General features: G+C 39.3%; 1 protein-coding gene across 1 annotated transcript in view; it reads right to left on the minus strand.

Moving 5' to 3' along the window:
• The window catches only part of KIF5C (kinesin family member 5C), a 74363-nt gene that overhangs the window by 36735 nt on the left and 21432 nt on the right, over window positions 1-16196 (minus strand). The window contains exons 3-7 of the mRNA XM_035131291.3: window positions 12872-12945; window positions 5446-5550; window positions 3991-4039; window positions 1941-1996; window positions 392-479 (exon numbers count right to left, since the gene is read on the minus strand). Of these exons, the coding sequence (XP_034987182.3) occupies window positions 392-479; window positions 1941-1996; window positions 3991-4039; window positions 5446-5550; window positions 12872-12945 (372 nt within the window). The remainder of the gene's footprint in view (window positions 1-391; window positions 480-1940; window positions 1997-3990; window positions 4040-5445; window positions 5551-12871; window positions 12946-16196) is intronic.

Raw genomic sequence — 16196 nt, forward strand, 5'->3', positions numbered from 1 at the left:
ATACTCATGGTTGCTAAATAACACAAAAAGTTACATGATTTTTTAATTATTATTTTTTTAAAAAAATCTATCATTTATCAACAACAAGGTAGGAATTAATTCAGTATATTGTAAATTTAAAGACCTAAAATATTATCGCTTGAGAAAATGTTAATCATAATTTTGAAAATGCCTTTCGAGTTGCAAAATTAGTAATATATTTTACCATTATGCATTAGGAACTCCAGCATAAGAAAGCTGAGTAAAATCAAAGAGACTAATCACATACTAATTGTACCTTTTTGGCATTATAGCAAGCAGTGATGCAACAACATTGACCAGAACTTTAGCATGGTGTTGGATACAGTTAGTTAAAACCTAATTACAGGGTTAGCAGTACATAAATGCTTACTTGTAACAGCAACATGGCGGTTTGTTTTCCCCTCATCAATCACATCCATAACTTCTTCAGGACTAGAGACAAACCTTTCTGTACAGCCCTAGAAATTCAAGATTGTCAGATAAAGCACTTGTCAGATAAACAGAATTTGGGAGAGCTAAGAAACTTGTACCAATAGTCAATATAGTTGGCCCAAATCAAGGCCAAAATTCTGCCCTCAAATTTATGTTGGACACAACCATAGAAAACATACCAGATAACAACAGAAGAGCAGTTTCTACAGTGCAATTTAATACGCAGATCCAGAAAACATACCAGATAACAACAGAAGAGCAGTTTCTACAGTGCAATTTAATACGCAGATCCAGAAGGCTAACAGACCGAGTTCTGCATAATGAAGATTGAAAAAGGCCTTTACTTCCCTGACACCTCAAACATGAACCAAAAAACACCATTCCCTTCTATGAATATTGAGAATAAAATACTTCCTTCTAGTGTCTTCCATATTTATTAAATATTAATATTAAATGCAAATGTTTCATTTCAAAAGGATGACTAACAAAATGAAACCATTTAAAAAGGAGGAAAATTAAGCAAAAAATATAAAGGTCTATTAATATTTAAGAAAAGCATTGCTTGAATATTTATGGTTAGAATTCTCGATTGATAAGAAATTATTCCCTTCCTTTATTCCCTTTCTCTAGTGTAAGAGAGGCTTACTGAAGTACTGTTAAAGATAACATTCAGAGCAGCAGAAGGAAAAAAAATGTTTCTAAGTACAGTAATTGAATCTGAATATCCACTGTACCACAAAAAACAGCAAATTATTTTGTGACAATTGCTTGGGGGATATGTATGTGTTTGTCGGTGTATGAGAAAAGTTGTCAGAATTTACCTACACAAGGTCTTTTCTCAGGAAATAAAAAAAATCCATTGGGAACATAAACGATTGCAGTCTTTTTTTTTATTTTACCATATTTTGAGGGGTTCATTTAGTTGGCTAGTATTTGAATGAGTCACATTCTGAATAGACCAATAAACTAATTAAGTAAGTCATGACTTAGCTGGATACCACCTAGAATTTCTTATCCATTGATTTTCTTTTTGGTAATATGTATGTTTTGTTGGCTCCAGTAGTTAAATAATGCTGTGATTGCTTTTATGGCCTCGATTCTATACATGGGGTTGTACCCCTAGTTGCTGCTCCACTCGCATAGCAGACTTTCACTTGCATTACAGAAGTCATTTCCTCCTAAGCTCACCCCATACACCCTCAGAATCTGCTTCAAAGGGTTGGGGAATTCTCTGGAGCAGATCTGACAGGGGAGGGGTGCAGGAAGATGAGATAAATCTGCTTCCACTGTACTGGAATCATCTATGTATTCTGTAATTTTTTTATTTAGTGCTATTCACAGTTTTTGTCAAGCTATATTGATGGTGTCTGAAGAAAGGTGGCATTCAAATTTTAAAAATAAAGCATATTCATGTGATCACACAAGTCATTTTCAATCATTAGACCAGAACAATTTTTAAAGGTTTTTCTGTATCTAAATCTTTTTACCTTGACATATGGAACTCTGTTCTTGTCTTCGTGAACTGCAAGGTTTGTCTTTGAAACTAAATGGGAAAAAAGTCATCAAGAATCACTGATGAAGAAAGTGCACAAATTTGATGAGCCACAAGAATAATTTGAATAACACAAGCAGATCCTTCCATGGAGGAAAGCAGCAATTTAATCTACACAAGACTAGATGCGCACATGATGTACACAGAGTATACAATGCCATTGCTTAGTTCTACATTAAACGACAAGACATGAGACTCAACTAAACTCCAAAAAAAGCAATGCTGACACACATACTTTACTCTGACTTGCTCATGAAAAACATACATCACAAAAAAGTTGGGAGCTTTGATGTATGTCTGCAGTGCAATTTCTCCCAAATGGTTTAACCAAGATAAAAACTACTTGGTCAATGCACAAAATCATCTTAAAAATTAGAAGTGATCAGATTCAGGACCAAAGTGATAATGGTGCCACTACAGCCCAGTTCACAGGTCACATTTTCATTCCACCAAACTATGTTCCCATCATCATATGCTTTGTAGTAGACTTTTTGTTTGTTCTGCGGCATTTTAAATGTGTTTGTGGAAGGGGGGTTACTGGTTTGTTTTTGTTTTATTATGCATTTTTGTGTTTTCATTCTGTATTTTTATGTTGGGGACCACACACCCTGTAATCTTTGGATGAAGGGTGGTATACAAATTTTAATTAATAAATAAATTCTTAAACCAAAGCTCACCACGACTCTGAAACCAGGCAACAGTATATAGCCATAGTTTGCAATCCTGGTTTGTAGAAAATGGTCAACTTGTATGTTCCCAGTTCAGGTGTTTCCATTGTTTAATAATAATAATAACAACAACAACAACAACAACAACAACAACAACAACAATTTTGTATTGCATTGTATTGTACTGTAGGTTTTCGGTTTTGTTTGTTACATATACATACTGTATTTGTTGTTTTGTAAATTGCTTGGAGAATGTGAAATAAATAAAATTGTCATGGCAAAGAAAGACAGCATGAGCTTGTTGTTTGCTCCCAGTCCAACAAACTATAATTTTTTGGACCACATGCACTAGGCCTTACTGTAAAAATTACTTCAAACCAAAATATTAAGGATGCTGCAACTGTTTCAGTTCTTTTATTTTTCAAAGCTGTCTGGCTTGTTAAATATACACAGGTATAACATGATTCTCAATTCATAAGATACCTTTTTTAAAACCGAAAACAAAATATTAAGAGCACTCCCAGCAATTTTTTTAAGTATGAAAAATAGTGGGAGATTATTAGTTCAACCACTATTAAGACCAATAAAAGGGAACCCAACAACCCTTGAAAGCCCATGAAGTCTGGTGGGAAGGGGACATGGGTGCAAACATGACACTCTGTTCTCCAGTCTGAAATTGTAAGAGAGCTTCCCAACTGTTATATGTCATCTGCCCCGTTCTCTTCCTGTAAGTAGTGCTTTGTTTACAGAAGTCTAAATATTGGGCAATTGACTACAGCCCCTGGGCATTTCAAAAACGGGATGTGGACAACCCAACCAGCCTCTGCTTCTGGAGGTACTTCTGGAAGAATTTATATATTACAGTTTATCTTTTAATCAGGGATGCCTTAATGAACTACATAAAGATGGCTAGCCTGTGGCCCTCCAGATGTTGCCTAACTGCAAGTCCTATCATATCTGACTATTGCACCATGTTGGCTTAAGATGGTCCAACATTGCATCTGAAGAACTACAACTCTTATCCGTTCCAGCCAGAATGTCCAATGGCCCGGGCTAATTGAACTTGTAGCCTGCAACCTTTGGAGTACCAAAAGTTTAGTCCCACATCCTCCACTTCAAATGGGTGGTATAGTCTATTAACCCAAATTTTATGAGAAAACAGGCCTTAATGTCTGCAGTGTATGAATATTACTCCAGGAAATGCACACATCCAAATGTCCTTGACCTGAAAACCATTTCATTTTTAAAGATAAAATATACTCATTATGGTAATTACAGCTACAGTAAAAAAAAGAAATGAGATGCTGTTTTACTTACCATCCAGCAAATCCCTTATTTTGTCCAAGTAAATCTCAAAGTAGGAAACCTAAAGAAATGAAACACACTAATTTAACAAGTTTTCAAAAACCTCTATCAATTTGGGTTCTTGCAAAAAGGTCAAATCTGTTGCAAACAACCATTTAATGCTGTCTATGCATACTACATTTGTATTCTCTGCCAGGGTTGGATTTACTCATTACATTTTTTTTTTTTGTATTGAGTAAAGGCTGAAACAAGTGTCAGTCAAAGAATATTTGCACAATCCACAGGCTAGCTAAATGGGGGTTGAATGGATTACTTGAAGAACGACTGAAACCACTTCTAATTATTTGGGGTGGGACAAGGAATTAAGGAAGTAAAACCTGAGGATACTGAGAGGCATAGCTGCCAAGTTTTCCCTTTTCTCGCGAGGAAGCCTATTCAGCATAATGGAAATTCCCTTTAAAAAAGGGAGAACTTGGCAGCTATGCTGAGAGGATATATCAAAGAGCAACAGACTCATGAGATAAAGAAATCCCAGTAATTTCAATGGAATTGTAGATACCGTGTTTCTCATAAAATAAGACGCACCTATAGGGCTTTTCAAATGCAGCACCATACACAGTCACTACGGCATGCAAGGATCTGTGAATCATTTCTAATCTGTCAGTCAGTAACGAGAACACTTAATTTTCCACCAAAGCAACAAAAATAGTGGGAGCTTCTTAGGAAATGCTAGTCTACAAGTAGCATTTTTAATCCCTTTAAATGCTTACAACTATATAATATTTCAGTTGGGTGCCACAACTGATTAACTCAAAACTTTGCCAATCGAAGAAAAAGCTATCAGCCTGGTACACAACTAATCCTGCCATAAGTGCAATATTTGGCTCAATAGCTCACTCCAGGATTATCCAGGAGCCACTTAAAGCTTTTAAATACAGCTGGTGTTAACATGTGCTAAGCTCTTAAATCTTGATCATATCATTAAGAGTGACATATAACAACTTTCATTCCACAGCAAAATGCAGACTGAATCCAGCACAAAATAGGATTGTGTCTGGTCACTGTGCCTCAAAGGGATGTGTTTTATAGGATTTTACAACCTTTTTTTTTTTTTGAACCATGCAACCCTATATGTACTTTTAGCTCCCTACTTGGTTCACATTTCTCCAAATCACATTTGATTCAGTTATTTGCTCCCACTCTCAATTCACTAAAAAAGAAATGCAGGCACATAAGAGCTCATAAAGACCTGTATCTAGAATTAGATGTTATTTCAACTAAAAAAGAAAGGATAATTTTATCTGAGATACTGAAATCTTGACAAGTAACATTTGTGAAAGTGAAATATTGCTGACCCAAATTTATTCTGAGGTTTTCATTTAAAGGAAAAGTGCAACCTTTCAGGTTTGGCACCTTGCTCAGCTTCTTTTTATTTGACCATTGCATAACATGTCATTTTGCATTTACCTTTATGTGAAATTCTAGGTTTTCATCCATGGAATAGATGTGATCGAAGATGTCATGTGCAATTCTTGGAATTATTCCCATTAGCTGTGGGTCATGTAACTTCCCCTGAAGACACAAAAGGTAAGAAGTGATTGCAGAAGACTGTTCACCGTGAGGCAAATCTTCACAAAATGCATGTTCACGTAACAAACATAAGCTGACTGCTTTCCAGTAATTTTCTAGATACATACACAATTGCAAATATTAATAATTCATATAGTGCTCCTTTTCAATTTGTCAGGTTCACAAACTTTACTATGTTTTTCTCTCCACAACAGTCTTGCAAGATGGGATACCAATGTGTGTACCTGCTATGTGGCAAATGCTGTAAATAAGTAATAGTATTTTTTAATTGCCTATTTGATACACTATGGCTATGGCCCCACCATATGTCTTATTCCCCATAGTTGATGGTAGAGGGTGGGACATGGACTCAGATCTGACTCCAACTCTCCGCTGACTACTGCCCCCACAATGTAGTATTTGTCAATAGTGCAGCAGGGTAGTTAAGAGACTGAGATATTAATTGGGCAGATCACCTTTGCCATGAACTCATTAGGTGGCCCTAGCCAAGCCACAACTTTTCTGTCTCGGGCACACACCCCTGGAATATACAGATAACACAATGGCCCCGGGAAGGTAGGCAAGAACAGGATAGTCCATGGGAAATGCTTTCAACATGAAAAAAGCAATATACAAATGCTTGTATTTATTATGTATTATGTATGTATTATGTATGGCCTCGGTCCAGTATACCTGAAGGAGCGTCTCCGCCCCCATCGTTCTACCTGGACACTGAGGTCCAGCACCGAGGGCCTTCTGGCGGTTCCCTCGTTGCGAGAAGCCAAGTTGCAGGGAACCAGGCAGAGGGCCTTCTCGGTAGTGGCGCCCGCCCTGTGGAACGCCCTCCCATCAGATGTCAAAGAGAAAAACAGCTACCAGATTTTTAGAAGAAATCTGAAGGCAGCCCTGTTTAGGGAGGCTTTTAATGTTTAATAGATTATTTTATTTCATTTTTCTGTTGGAAGCCGCCCAGAGTGGCTGGGGAAACCCAGCCAGATGGGCGGGGTATAAATTATTATTATTATTATTATTATTATTATTATTATTTATCATACTGTTAATAATTATTAGCTTCCCCCCTTTATCCTTCTATCCCTAGAACTTGCCCACACCACAACCATTTTTAGAGAAGTTGCTGCATGTACATCTCTTTACCCAGTTCCCTGCTCTCCCCTTTTCTCATCCTCACCTCTTCTACTGTGCAGGCCTGCAGAAAAGACTATTTCTACTTATATCCTTGCAAAGTGCTTAGCAAGCAGGGCTGTAAGCACTTATCATCATGTGGCTATGCAGCACAGCCCCAACTCTACACCTCAACATCCTCTGTAATGCTGTACTAAATTAGGTATGTAAGAAGCTGCCTTTTGCCAAATCAGGCTGTATGTATTGTCCATCTAGCTCAGTATTATCTCCTTGACTGGCAATGGCTCTCTAGGGTCTCATGCAGTGGACTTCCACATTACCTCCTACCAGATCACTTTTACTTTTCTATTTTTTTGAACAGGAGATGCCCGAGACTTGACTCTGGGATGGTCTTCCTTCCACGTTCAAAGCATACACTTTACCACTAAGGTATGCTCATTCCTCAACTTACTTGTCCTTCTTGGGACTCTCTATAGAAAGAAATGGCTCTTTGTGGCCATTTAACATCAAAACAAATCTCCTTTGGGGAATGCAGAGCAAATGTCTCCAGAACACAGTTTCTAATACTTGGAAGGCAGTTTCTGGCTTACACACCAGCGACTGAGCTACCACATAGATGGAAATTATTGCAAGATGGAAGAGGGGGATGATGAGCCTGTAATAAGTCTGCAGATTGTTCTGCTGGGCCTAATGCCAACAAATGCTGCTTTGCCAGCACTGCTGGTAGCTTGCACAGTCAGCTTCCTTTGCTTTTTATTCAAGAGCTCTGAAGATGAAAGAGAAGAACATTTTTCCTGACTGCATGTCATTTTTCACTTTTCCTCTGGAAACAAAAATTAGTCAGCGCCACAGTAATGAACCAGCATCCCCCTTCACTTTCCTTTTTGTTAGGTGCAACATAATGCAAGTGGACTTGCGGTCCTTCTGTTTCAATTATGAATATGAAACAGTCAACTTGCCCTTTCAACCAACACTTTGTTATTGAGGAGCGCCGCATTGTGGTCACCCTGCCTGAAATGTAAAGCTATAGCACTCTGAAAACATTACCCAGGGATATTGATGTGAAGGGTGGCAAAGGTTCTGAAGAACAGCAAAGGGTTTCATAACAAAGGTCTTGCAGTGCATGTGCTCTTAAGGAAGGCAAGGTTTTATGAACCTCAGGACACTCTTGAAAGGATCATAGAACCATAGAATTACAGAGTTGGAAGGGACCCCACGGTTTATGTGGTCCAACCCCCTGCAATGCAGGAATCCATGACAGATGACCATCCAACCTCTGCTTAAAAAGCTCCACAGAAGAGGAGCCCACAACCTCCCGAGGGAGACCAATTCACAGTTTCACAGCACATATGAACTGAAAAGCCAGAATACATGAAGCCTGCTTCCGCATTGCTAGGGACATATCAGTCTACTGCGTGTACTCCTGCACACACGTGTGGACCAATGCAAGTCAGATCAAAAGATACCGCACAAGCGTGCTTTGCATAAACAGAATGCGAGAGGAGGGGAGCAAACCAGTCTTCTCTTGTTTCATGCATGCATCAGGACTCTTATCAGCTGAAACAATTTTGATCCTGCTCGTAAGGGCTAAGCATGAAATTGAATACTTTCAGTCGAGGATGGGACATGTGAAGCAGGAGAGCATAGTAGTCCTGTTTCTGCTGTTGACAACATGGATATCAAGAGGGCAAGCAGAGAGTCAATCCAAGACGCTGCCTTGGGTGGAGAAAGGAGAAGAACGTGACTGGATTCTTAGGCCTTGTGCCATTATTTTCTGATCGTACAGCACCATGCTGGTGAGGATCAAAAGTACTGGGAAAGTAGAATTAAGAGGAAAATGAGGGAGCCCAGCATTCAATCTAGAATGGCCTGCTGCTACATCTGGTTTTTTCCAAAGCTGGGGAACCTTTGGCCCATCCCTCACCCCTCATAATTATTCCATGATGGATGGAACTGTTGGAAGTTGCAGTCCAAAGGCCCCCCAGGCCTATATTACAGTGAAGGGGCCTCAAATCTTTTTTAAAAAATGAAGGGTGGTCTATAAATAATTTTAATCAATGTAAATAATATAATATGTTTACAGCCCATCTATTTTTTGCCTCGCTGTGCCACTCCACAAACAAGGAAACTGGCAAATCCAATCAGTTTTCATCACAATTCTCAGCTGCATCTCCCTTCGGGCATAATGTGCTGTACTACACCACAACAGAACTGGTAGAATGGCAGCCAGCTTAAACATTTAAGCCAGTCAGAAGGAAATTAAAAATGAAAAGCTAGCAGACTATATATAGCTGCCTGACTCAAGGGTTCTCTTCAAAGTTTTCCATCCCCCAATTACCAGTGGAGACAGAAAGCTGTGAGAAGGATGATATTCAGAAGGCATCCCTAACGAAGAACCACTTGGCTATACTTGGATCGCATATTATGCCACAATAATGGCAAAAAATAATTGATCTTTGCAAATATCTGACAGATGACTAGCTACTGACTATATACATTCAGGAATACTTTGAAGGTCCAAGATTTAGAAGATGACGTATCCTGTATATGTACTTCACTGCAGAGCACATTCTATCCACAGTCCTGCTCCCAACTTCAGCACCTGAATACTTAGAACAGGGGTCCCCAAACTAAGGACCGGGGACCAGATGTGGCCCAATCGCCTTCTAAATCCGGCCTGCAGACGGTCCGGGAATCAGCATGTTTTTACATGAGTAGAATGTGTCCTTTTATTTAAAATGCATCTCTGGGTTATTTGTGGGGCATAGGAATTCGTTCATATTTTTTAAAATATATATATAGTCCAGCCCCCCACAAGGTCTGAGGGACAATGGACCGGCCCTCAGCTGAAAAAGTTTGCTGACCCCTGACTTAGAATATATTGAGTGGGTGAAGAACTGTGCCTACTAAAACTTCCCAACTTCATACATTCAAGCAGGAGATGAGAAAGGCCCTGTATGCATCAAGAGGAACACTGTGATTAAATGGACAAGTCTATCTCATCTTTCTCAATCCTGTATTTTGGACTGCACTTCCCATCATCCCTAGTGAGTATGGCCAATGGTAAAAAAAAAATAGGAGTTGTAGTCAAAATAATAATAATAATAATAATAATAATAATAATAATAATAATAATTTATTATTTATACCCCGCCCATCTGGCTGGGTTTCCCCAGCCACTCTGGGCGGCTTCCAACAGAAACATTAAAATAAAACTATTTGGAGGCCACTAAATTGTGGAAGGGTTGTCTATACATATACAACTTGCAATCCCCAAGGTCCATGAGAAATGGGATGTGGGGACAAAAGGAAGAAGTTTACTGTGGATTATGAAAAGAGTGGCAAACTGTAAAAAGGTTATTGTCTTTTAGCATTCAAAGTACAGTGGTACCTCGACTTACAAAGGCAATCCATTCCGAGGCGCTCTTCAGAAGTCGAAGCGTCCATTTTGCACATGCGCAAAGGGCGATTTTGCGCTTTGCGCATAACACACACACAGCGAAAATACTTCCGGGTTAGCGGACTTCGGAAGTCGAAACCTTCGGAAGTTGAGGCATTCGGAAGTCAAGGTACCACTGTATTTTCAAACCTGGAAAATCTGAAGCATTTAAGATGTTTACTTCCAGGAATTAATGACCCCTCCTCTCTACATCAACTCCCCTCCCCCAATAAAGACATATTCTTAATAGTATTATAAGAGGGTTTAAAAGGAGGATTAAAATAAAACTTAGTAAAGGCTTGGAGCTGCATTTAAAGCATCATAAAAAGCATGATTTAACAACGGGTAGCAAACATTCCCGCCTTTTCCTACAATAATCTGAGCCTGTAACTCTGAATGCAAATTGGCTTTCAAATATATTTTTTCCATCCACCAGCTCAAGTACCACAGACATTTTGATTTAATTAAATTCTAAGCTGGTGGATTACTCTGTCATTCCGCCATCTGCACACAACAAGTGAGCGATTCCCCTTGCCTGCTCCACCCCGAACCTGTTCTCTAAAAAGGCGGCGAAGACTTAGCTAAAGCAGAGGTGGCGTTTTATTCCATCATTAAACTTAAAAGGGGGAGGAGGTGGGAGCTGCGAAGGGAACTGGTTATTTTATAGGAAGCAAAAAGCTAATTCTCACTTCCCTTCTTATGACAGACTACACAGTCATTTGTATTCTCACCACATCCAACCTCCAGTAGCTCAAGGCATTCCACACAATTATTACTATTTCATCTAAAAATTAAAAAACACCAAATACACACAGTCAGCCATTTCACATCTAAAAACAGGAGCCTTGAAGCACTTGCAGAAAGCGTTCCATTTCTGCTGAAATGGAAGTCCTGTGGGAAAGAATTCCATATTGGCAGAGCAGCAACCAAGATGGCCTCTCTACACACCCATGGATCAAGATGTTCTTGGCGAATCAGACAATGCTATGTGATAGCCTCAAGTTATGTGGCATTTTAGGTAAGTAAACACACATTAATGTTCAAACTTGTAAAAATATCATGTGTGCCTGTGGCCTCCACCTTACATGCTACAACATGTAAGGATGCCAATCACAGGTTTTGGAAGGTATTAATTTAACACTGACCTACAAGAGATTTACATAGAGCAGGGAACCGGCAATTTGGTTAGAGCTTCCTGCTGTGTGTCTGCATCTTTCAAACCACATGAATGTTTCACATAATGTGTGGAGCAGTCCTTTAACCACCTAGGAATGGAGAACATGTGGCCCTTAGCCTTATTTAATGCAGCTGGGGAGAGGGAGGCTCCCGGGGGTGTGTGTGTGACACCAATGGACCAATGGGAAGAAGCAGGAAAATGTATTTTGGAACACTACACTACTTTAGTGCATAAAGAAATGGCCATCATGCCCTTGGCTAACAAGAATCAGCAGCAGCAGCTCGGAGCTTTCTATAGGACTCCTGAGGGCTATAAACCACCTAGAAAATCAGCACAGCAGGAAGCCAGTCAGTGGTTTTTGACAGATGTGCCTTTGGAAGGAAAATAGAAAACTATGTGCAAGATAAGGCTGCTTCTAGACCAGGCAAGTGTGCCACCACGACCACATTCAAGTATGTTAAATAATGCACATTTAATGCACACTAAAAGCTGAACTGTGCATTATTAAATACTGGTAGAGTTATTTTGCAGTCTACTGCTAGCATGTCCTCCCTGTAGCATGTTATTCTCTTCTTTAGTTTGAGCTGCACATTCATTTACAAAGAGAGCAGGGGAGCTTATCTGCCACTGCCAGGGGCTCACATCCATGGTGACTAGAATGGAATAAAAGCTTGCAGTACCTCTACTAGAAGTGCAACAAAATATTCATTTTGTTAAAGCCAATAGGCAAACTAAAGACACAAAATGTGTGGCATCAGGCTGATTGCAATGCTATATCTCAGAAGTGTTGTGGACTGGAGTTCAGGCACTGGGTTTGGGGGGCAGCAGGTGGGCTGTAGAGAAGGAGGGGAGGCATCCAATTGGAAGCCTGCAGTTTTCTGGGTACAGGTCAGAAAAATATGTGTGTAATTGCTGCCTAAGCTTCTGCCAGTTGTTTGTTTCCCACCCTTCTCAGGGAGGGTTATAACAATATATGCTAAGAAACAATCACACATATTTATGCCCAGACTAGAACATTTGAGTTGGGTAAATTTCAAAATGGAAGTGTGCATACATACACATGCACCTGCAGTATATCATATTATACATACAATACAGTTGTTTGCTTGGTGTTTTTTTTTTTAAAAAAAACCTTATCATGAAAGTTTACTCCTCTAAAAATGCAGTTTAATTTTAGTGGGTTCTACCGATTGTATTCTTCAAATTGTGGAAAGCTTTTTACTCTAGCAAAGCATTCCATGCACAGAAGGTGGGAGGAAGAGGTTTTTGCAAAACAGCCCTTTCCCCCTGCAGTCCTCTGCAGTACCACCTGCATGTTCCTGGGAGTTCACCAACTCTCTGAAGCAGATTAGAGGAGGGTGTTATGAAGTAACAGTGAGAAAATCTCCAGATATCACTTCTCCCCTTCCATTCGTGGGAGCCTCTGCAGGATCAAAGACGGACATAATTTGACACAACCCACTCTTTCTCTATTAGTAGCAAAATCCACTTCAACAATTTCAAGCTGTTGTTCCTGTCTAATAAGCATATTGTCAATAAATTTATATTTCAAAAATCACTCTTACCTCCATGGTATGTGTTTTTCCTGAAGATGTTTGACCATAAGCAAAAATTGTACCATTGTATCCCTCCAGAACATCTAAAAGGAGAAAGAATGAATTTGTTATATATTTTTATAGGCTATTATAATTCATCAAGGAATATGCCATTAGCCAACATTTAGTCAGAAGATGGGGGGAGGCAAGGGGGGGGAGGAACTAGGAAATGAGAAGAAGGTATCTGGCAGGAAAATGTACAGATGTACCATGCAGTTGGGTAACATAAAGAAACCAGATTTCTTGCCAGCTAGATCAAATTTAGAAAATAACATCTGTTATGACTTCCTATTGCTTCCCCAAATAAATACCCTTTAGGTACTGGTTACTGTCCAGTTTACTAATTGAGGAAGATAAGGAAAGAAGATAATTATATGAATCATGAGCTATGCTGGTTCCAAAGTAAAAGGAACAATGGCCGTTTTAAGATTTGCCTACTGCTTCTTCTCAATATAGGATTATTTTATATTCATCTTTTCTTGTTATTTAATGGGAAAGGAGTAAGAAAGTTGATTCCAATGTCTACTCTCTTGGAAAGATATGGAGCCTAGAATACTTCCCAGTGTAAATTTGGCACAATGAGTTCCTCCTTCCCACATTATGGGGGACATCCAGTGGTGTCCATCTGCCAGCAGAATAGTCTTCCACTCAAGCAAAGAGACTTTCCCTTCCTCTCTCTCCAACCTGCACCCCAATAAAATCTGCTCTGGAGGATTGAGGGATTCACTGGAGCATATGGGGAAGCTGTAGGGGAAAGAAGAGGAGGGAGAAGTCCTGTTACATGAGTGGAAGTAACCTAGTGAAGACTGAGGACAGAATATTATGTCCTGAAGCTCATATGGCAAAAGAAATTAGACTGGAACAGAAAGTTACTTTCAGCGCATACTTATTTTAGGAAGGAAATGAGACTCTCAAGATGAGAAGGAATAAAATTTACAATAAGAAACACAAAAGATTATGTTTCCTTCCCCCTGCCAAATTCATGAAAGTTACTTCGGCTTGTAAAATACAAGCCGTTAGATTCACCTAACAAGTTATCTCGGTGAGCCCTGCACAAGGGCTTCTGCTTGCACATCAGGGCTTTCCCTCCCGCTCTTCCCGCAGTGCTCCCCAAAATTGGCTCACGGGGTCAGGAGAACACCCAGAGCAGCATGCAGGGGAAGGAGGGGACAGAATCATTCCATACAGAAAGCTGTAATGCCAGACATACTGCCAGTATGTCTACCACAGCACAACACTGAATACCACCCAAAAATTCACCAAACAAGGAAGTTAGGAATACAGGGCAAAAAAATGTAATTAAGAGCCGTAAGACTACATTGTTGCCACACAACATGTGCCACACAACACACTCTTCTTCACCTGGCACAACATCTGTTGTTAATAGTCCGCCCAGTAGAACAAATAGCTTCAAGGATTTGTGATACCTTAAGAGAAACCACGTCCCACCCCTCCACCCACCCCAAAATCCCTCAACTGTTGCAGAAATTCCAGGTACCTACTCTCAGTTCCACAAAGGGAGCTGTCCATTCAAGAAACAGTGAGAATGACTGGACTTGCATGCATTTTGGAATGGCCAGGTGGAAAAGAGAGAAGGGCTCATGAACTTTTCGATGGTGTTAAGAGGCATACTGGCTAAAAGTAGCAGTGTACTGTCATGCAAGCTATGTCTGATAAAATTCCCTCTTCTGCACAACTATTAAAAGTGCAGGAACCGTGCCCTCCTTTTTTCATCAGGCTACTATCACATAGATTTTGGCTCACTACTAGGGTGTTTGTTAAATTGGGCTACCTAAGCTGCTGGTATAGTCCCGTGACAGTAGGGTAGTGAGAATAAATAAATACCTCTTTTAAAGAAGATGGTGTTACAACAACTTTTACTGATGGAGGTTGGGGTGGACTATAAAAGCCTCAAAGCAACCATCATGCTTTTAATAGTAAACAAGGGTGGTTGAGTGCCTATCAGGTTGGAAGTGAAACTGGGTCACCACAAAACACATTTCTATATGCTCAGAGGATTTCCTGGGTATGCAGAAGTATATAAATTTGAAAGGGAAGGGGGAAAGGTATTTTTATGTGAGATTCAAGTCCTACAGAATGCTGAAGTCAGAGAGAGAAAATACTAGAATAACTAATCATTGTTTGGAGAAGAACCTTATATATATCTGAAAAACAGAACACCTGTGCTGCTATCTTGGGAGTGTGGGGAGATACACTGCTGTCTAATCACAGTGACTGCAGAATTATTCATTCTTCTGTGGTTTTCTATAAGCAGTTACCATCCCAGGGGAAGAAATCATACAAATCCAGTGACTCTTTCCTTCTTAACCCCATTTCAAAGCTTCAGTTTTCTCTTTAGCTTACTAAAGGAACCTTATTTCCTGGCTTGGAGCAGGGGGGGGGGATCACCATGCTACTATGCAAAAACACTGAAGAGCAACAAAGAAATACGGGCATGGAAAAACAATAAATACTAGGACATAGAAAATTTTCCCTGTCCTTCTGCATCACAAACATAAAAACAGAACCACATTACTGATAATAATAAACCTTGTTCCTTTCATACTGCAAGACTGACAGCACTGAACTCACAAAATGAAGAAGAAAAAAACATGAACTAAAGGTTTAGCCTTTAAACACAATAATTTATGTTTCTGGCCAGCCTCTTGCTTTTAGCAAAGGGGTCCCTAAACAGCTGGAGGAATTACAAGCTTGTGGAATTGCAAAGTCTCGTTCTGAATGCCTTCCTAAAAGCAACATCATATTGATTTTCAGGTCAATGAAACAAGACTTGCATATTATTGAGACAGCAGTTTTCCTTGGTAGAGCAATCAGTTGTGGTTTTAAACAGATAATTATGAACCAGATTTTTAACCATCCATGCACTGTATTTCACTCAAAAGAAACCACTTAGGCTGAAAATTAACATTTAATTTAGCTCTGTTTGGTTTTTTTTAAAAAACAACAACAACAAAAGCTTAGGGCAAATAAACAAGTAGATGAAAGGCACTTTTTTAGAAATTAAAAAAAACATATTTAGATCACTCTAATTTTAAAACACTTAGATCCAATAGATAGTCAATATTTTTACTCACTAACTAAAAGTCTGGATCTTGCAATATCTTCCTAGACATTTACAAAGATATTAAGAATCAGTTTTTCCAAAAATTAGACAGTGTCCTGACTTGTATGTTTTAATGCAGATTTGCTAATCTACAAGGTCAATATCCTTTGAGGTAACCAGTAAAATTGTTGCTCTTTTTTGAAATAAAACTTAAGATGTTTGTGCAGAATT

Source organism: Zootoca vivipara, chromosome 1, assembly GCF_965207765.1.
Source record: "Zootoca vivipara chromosome 1, rZooViv2.hap1.1, whole genome shotgun sequence".
NCBI lineage: Eukaryota > Metazoa > Chordata > Lepidosauria > Squamata > Lacertidae > Zootoca > Zootoca vivipara.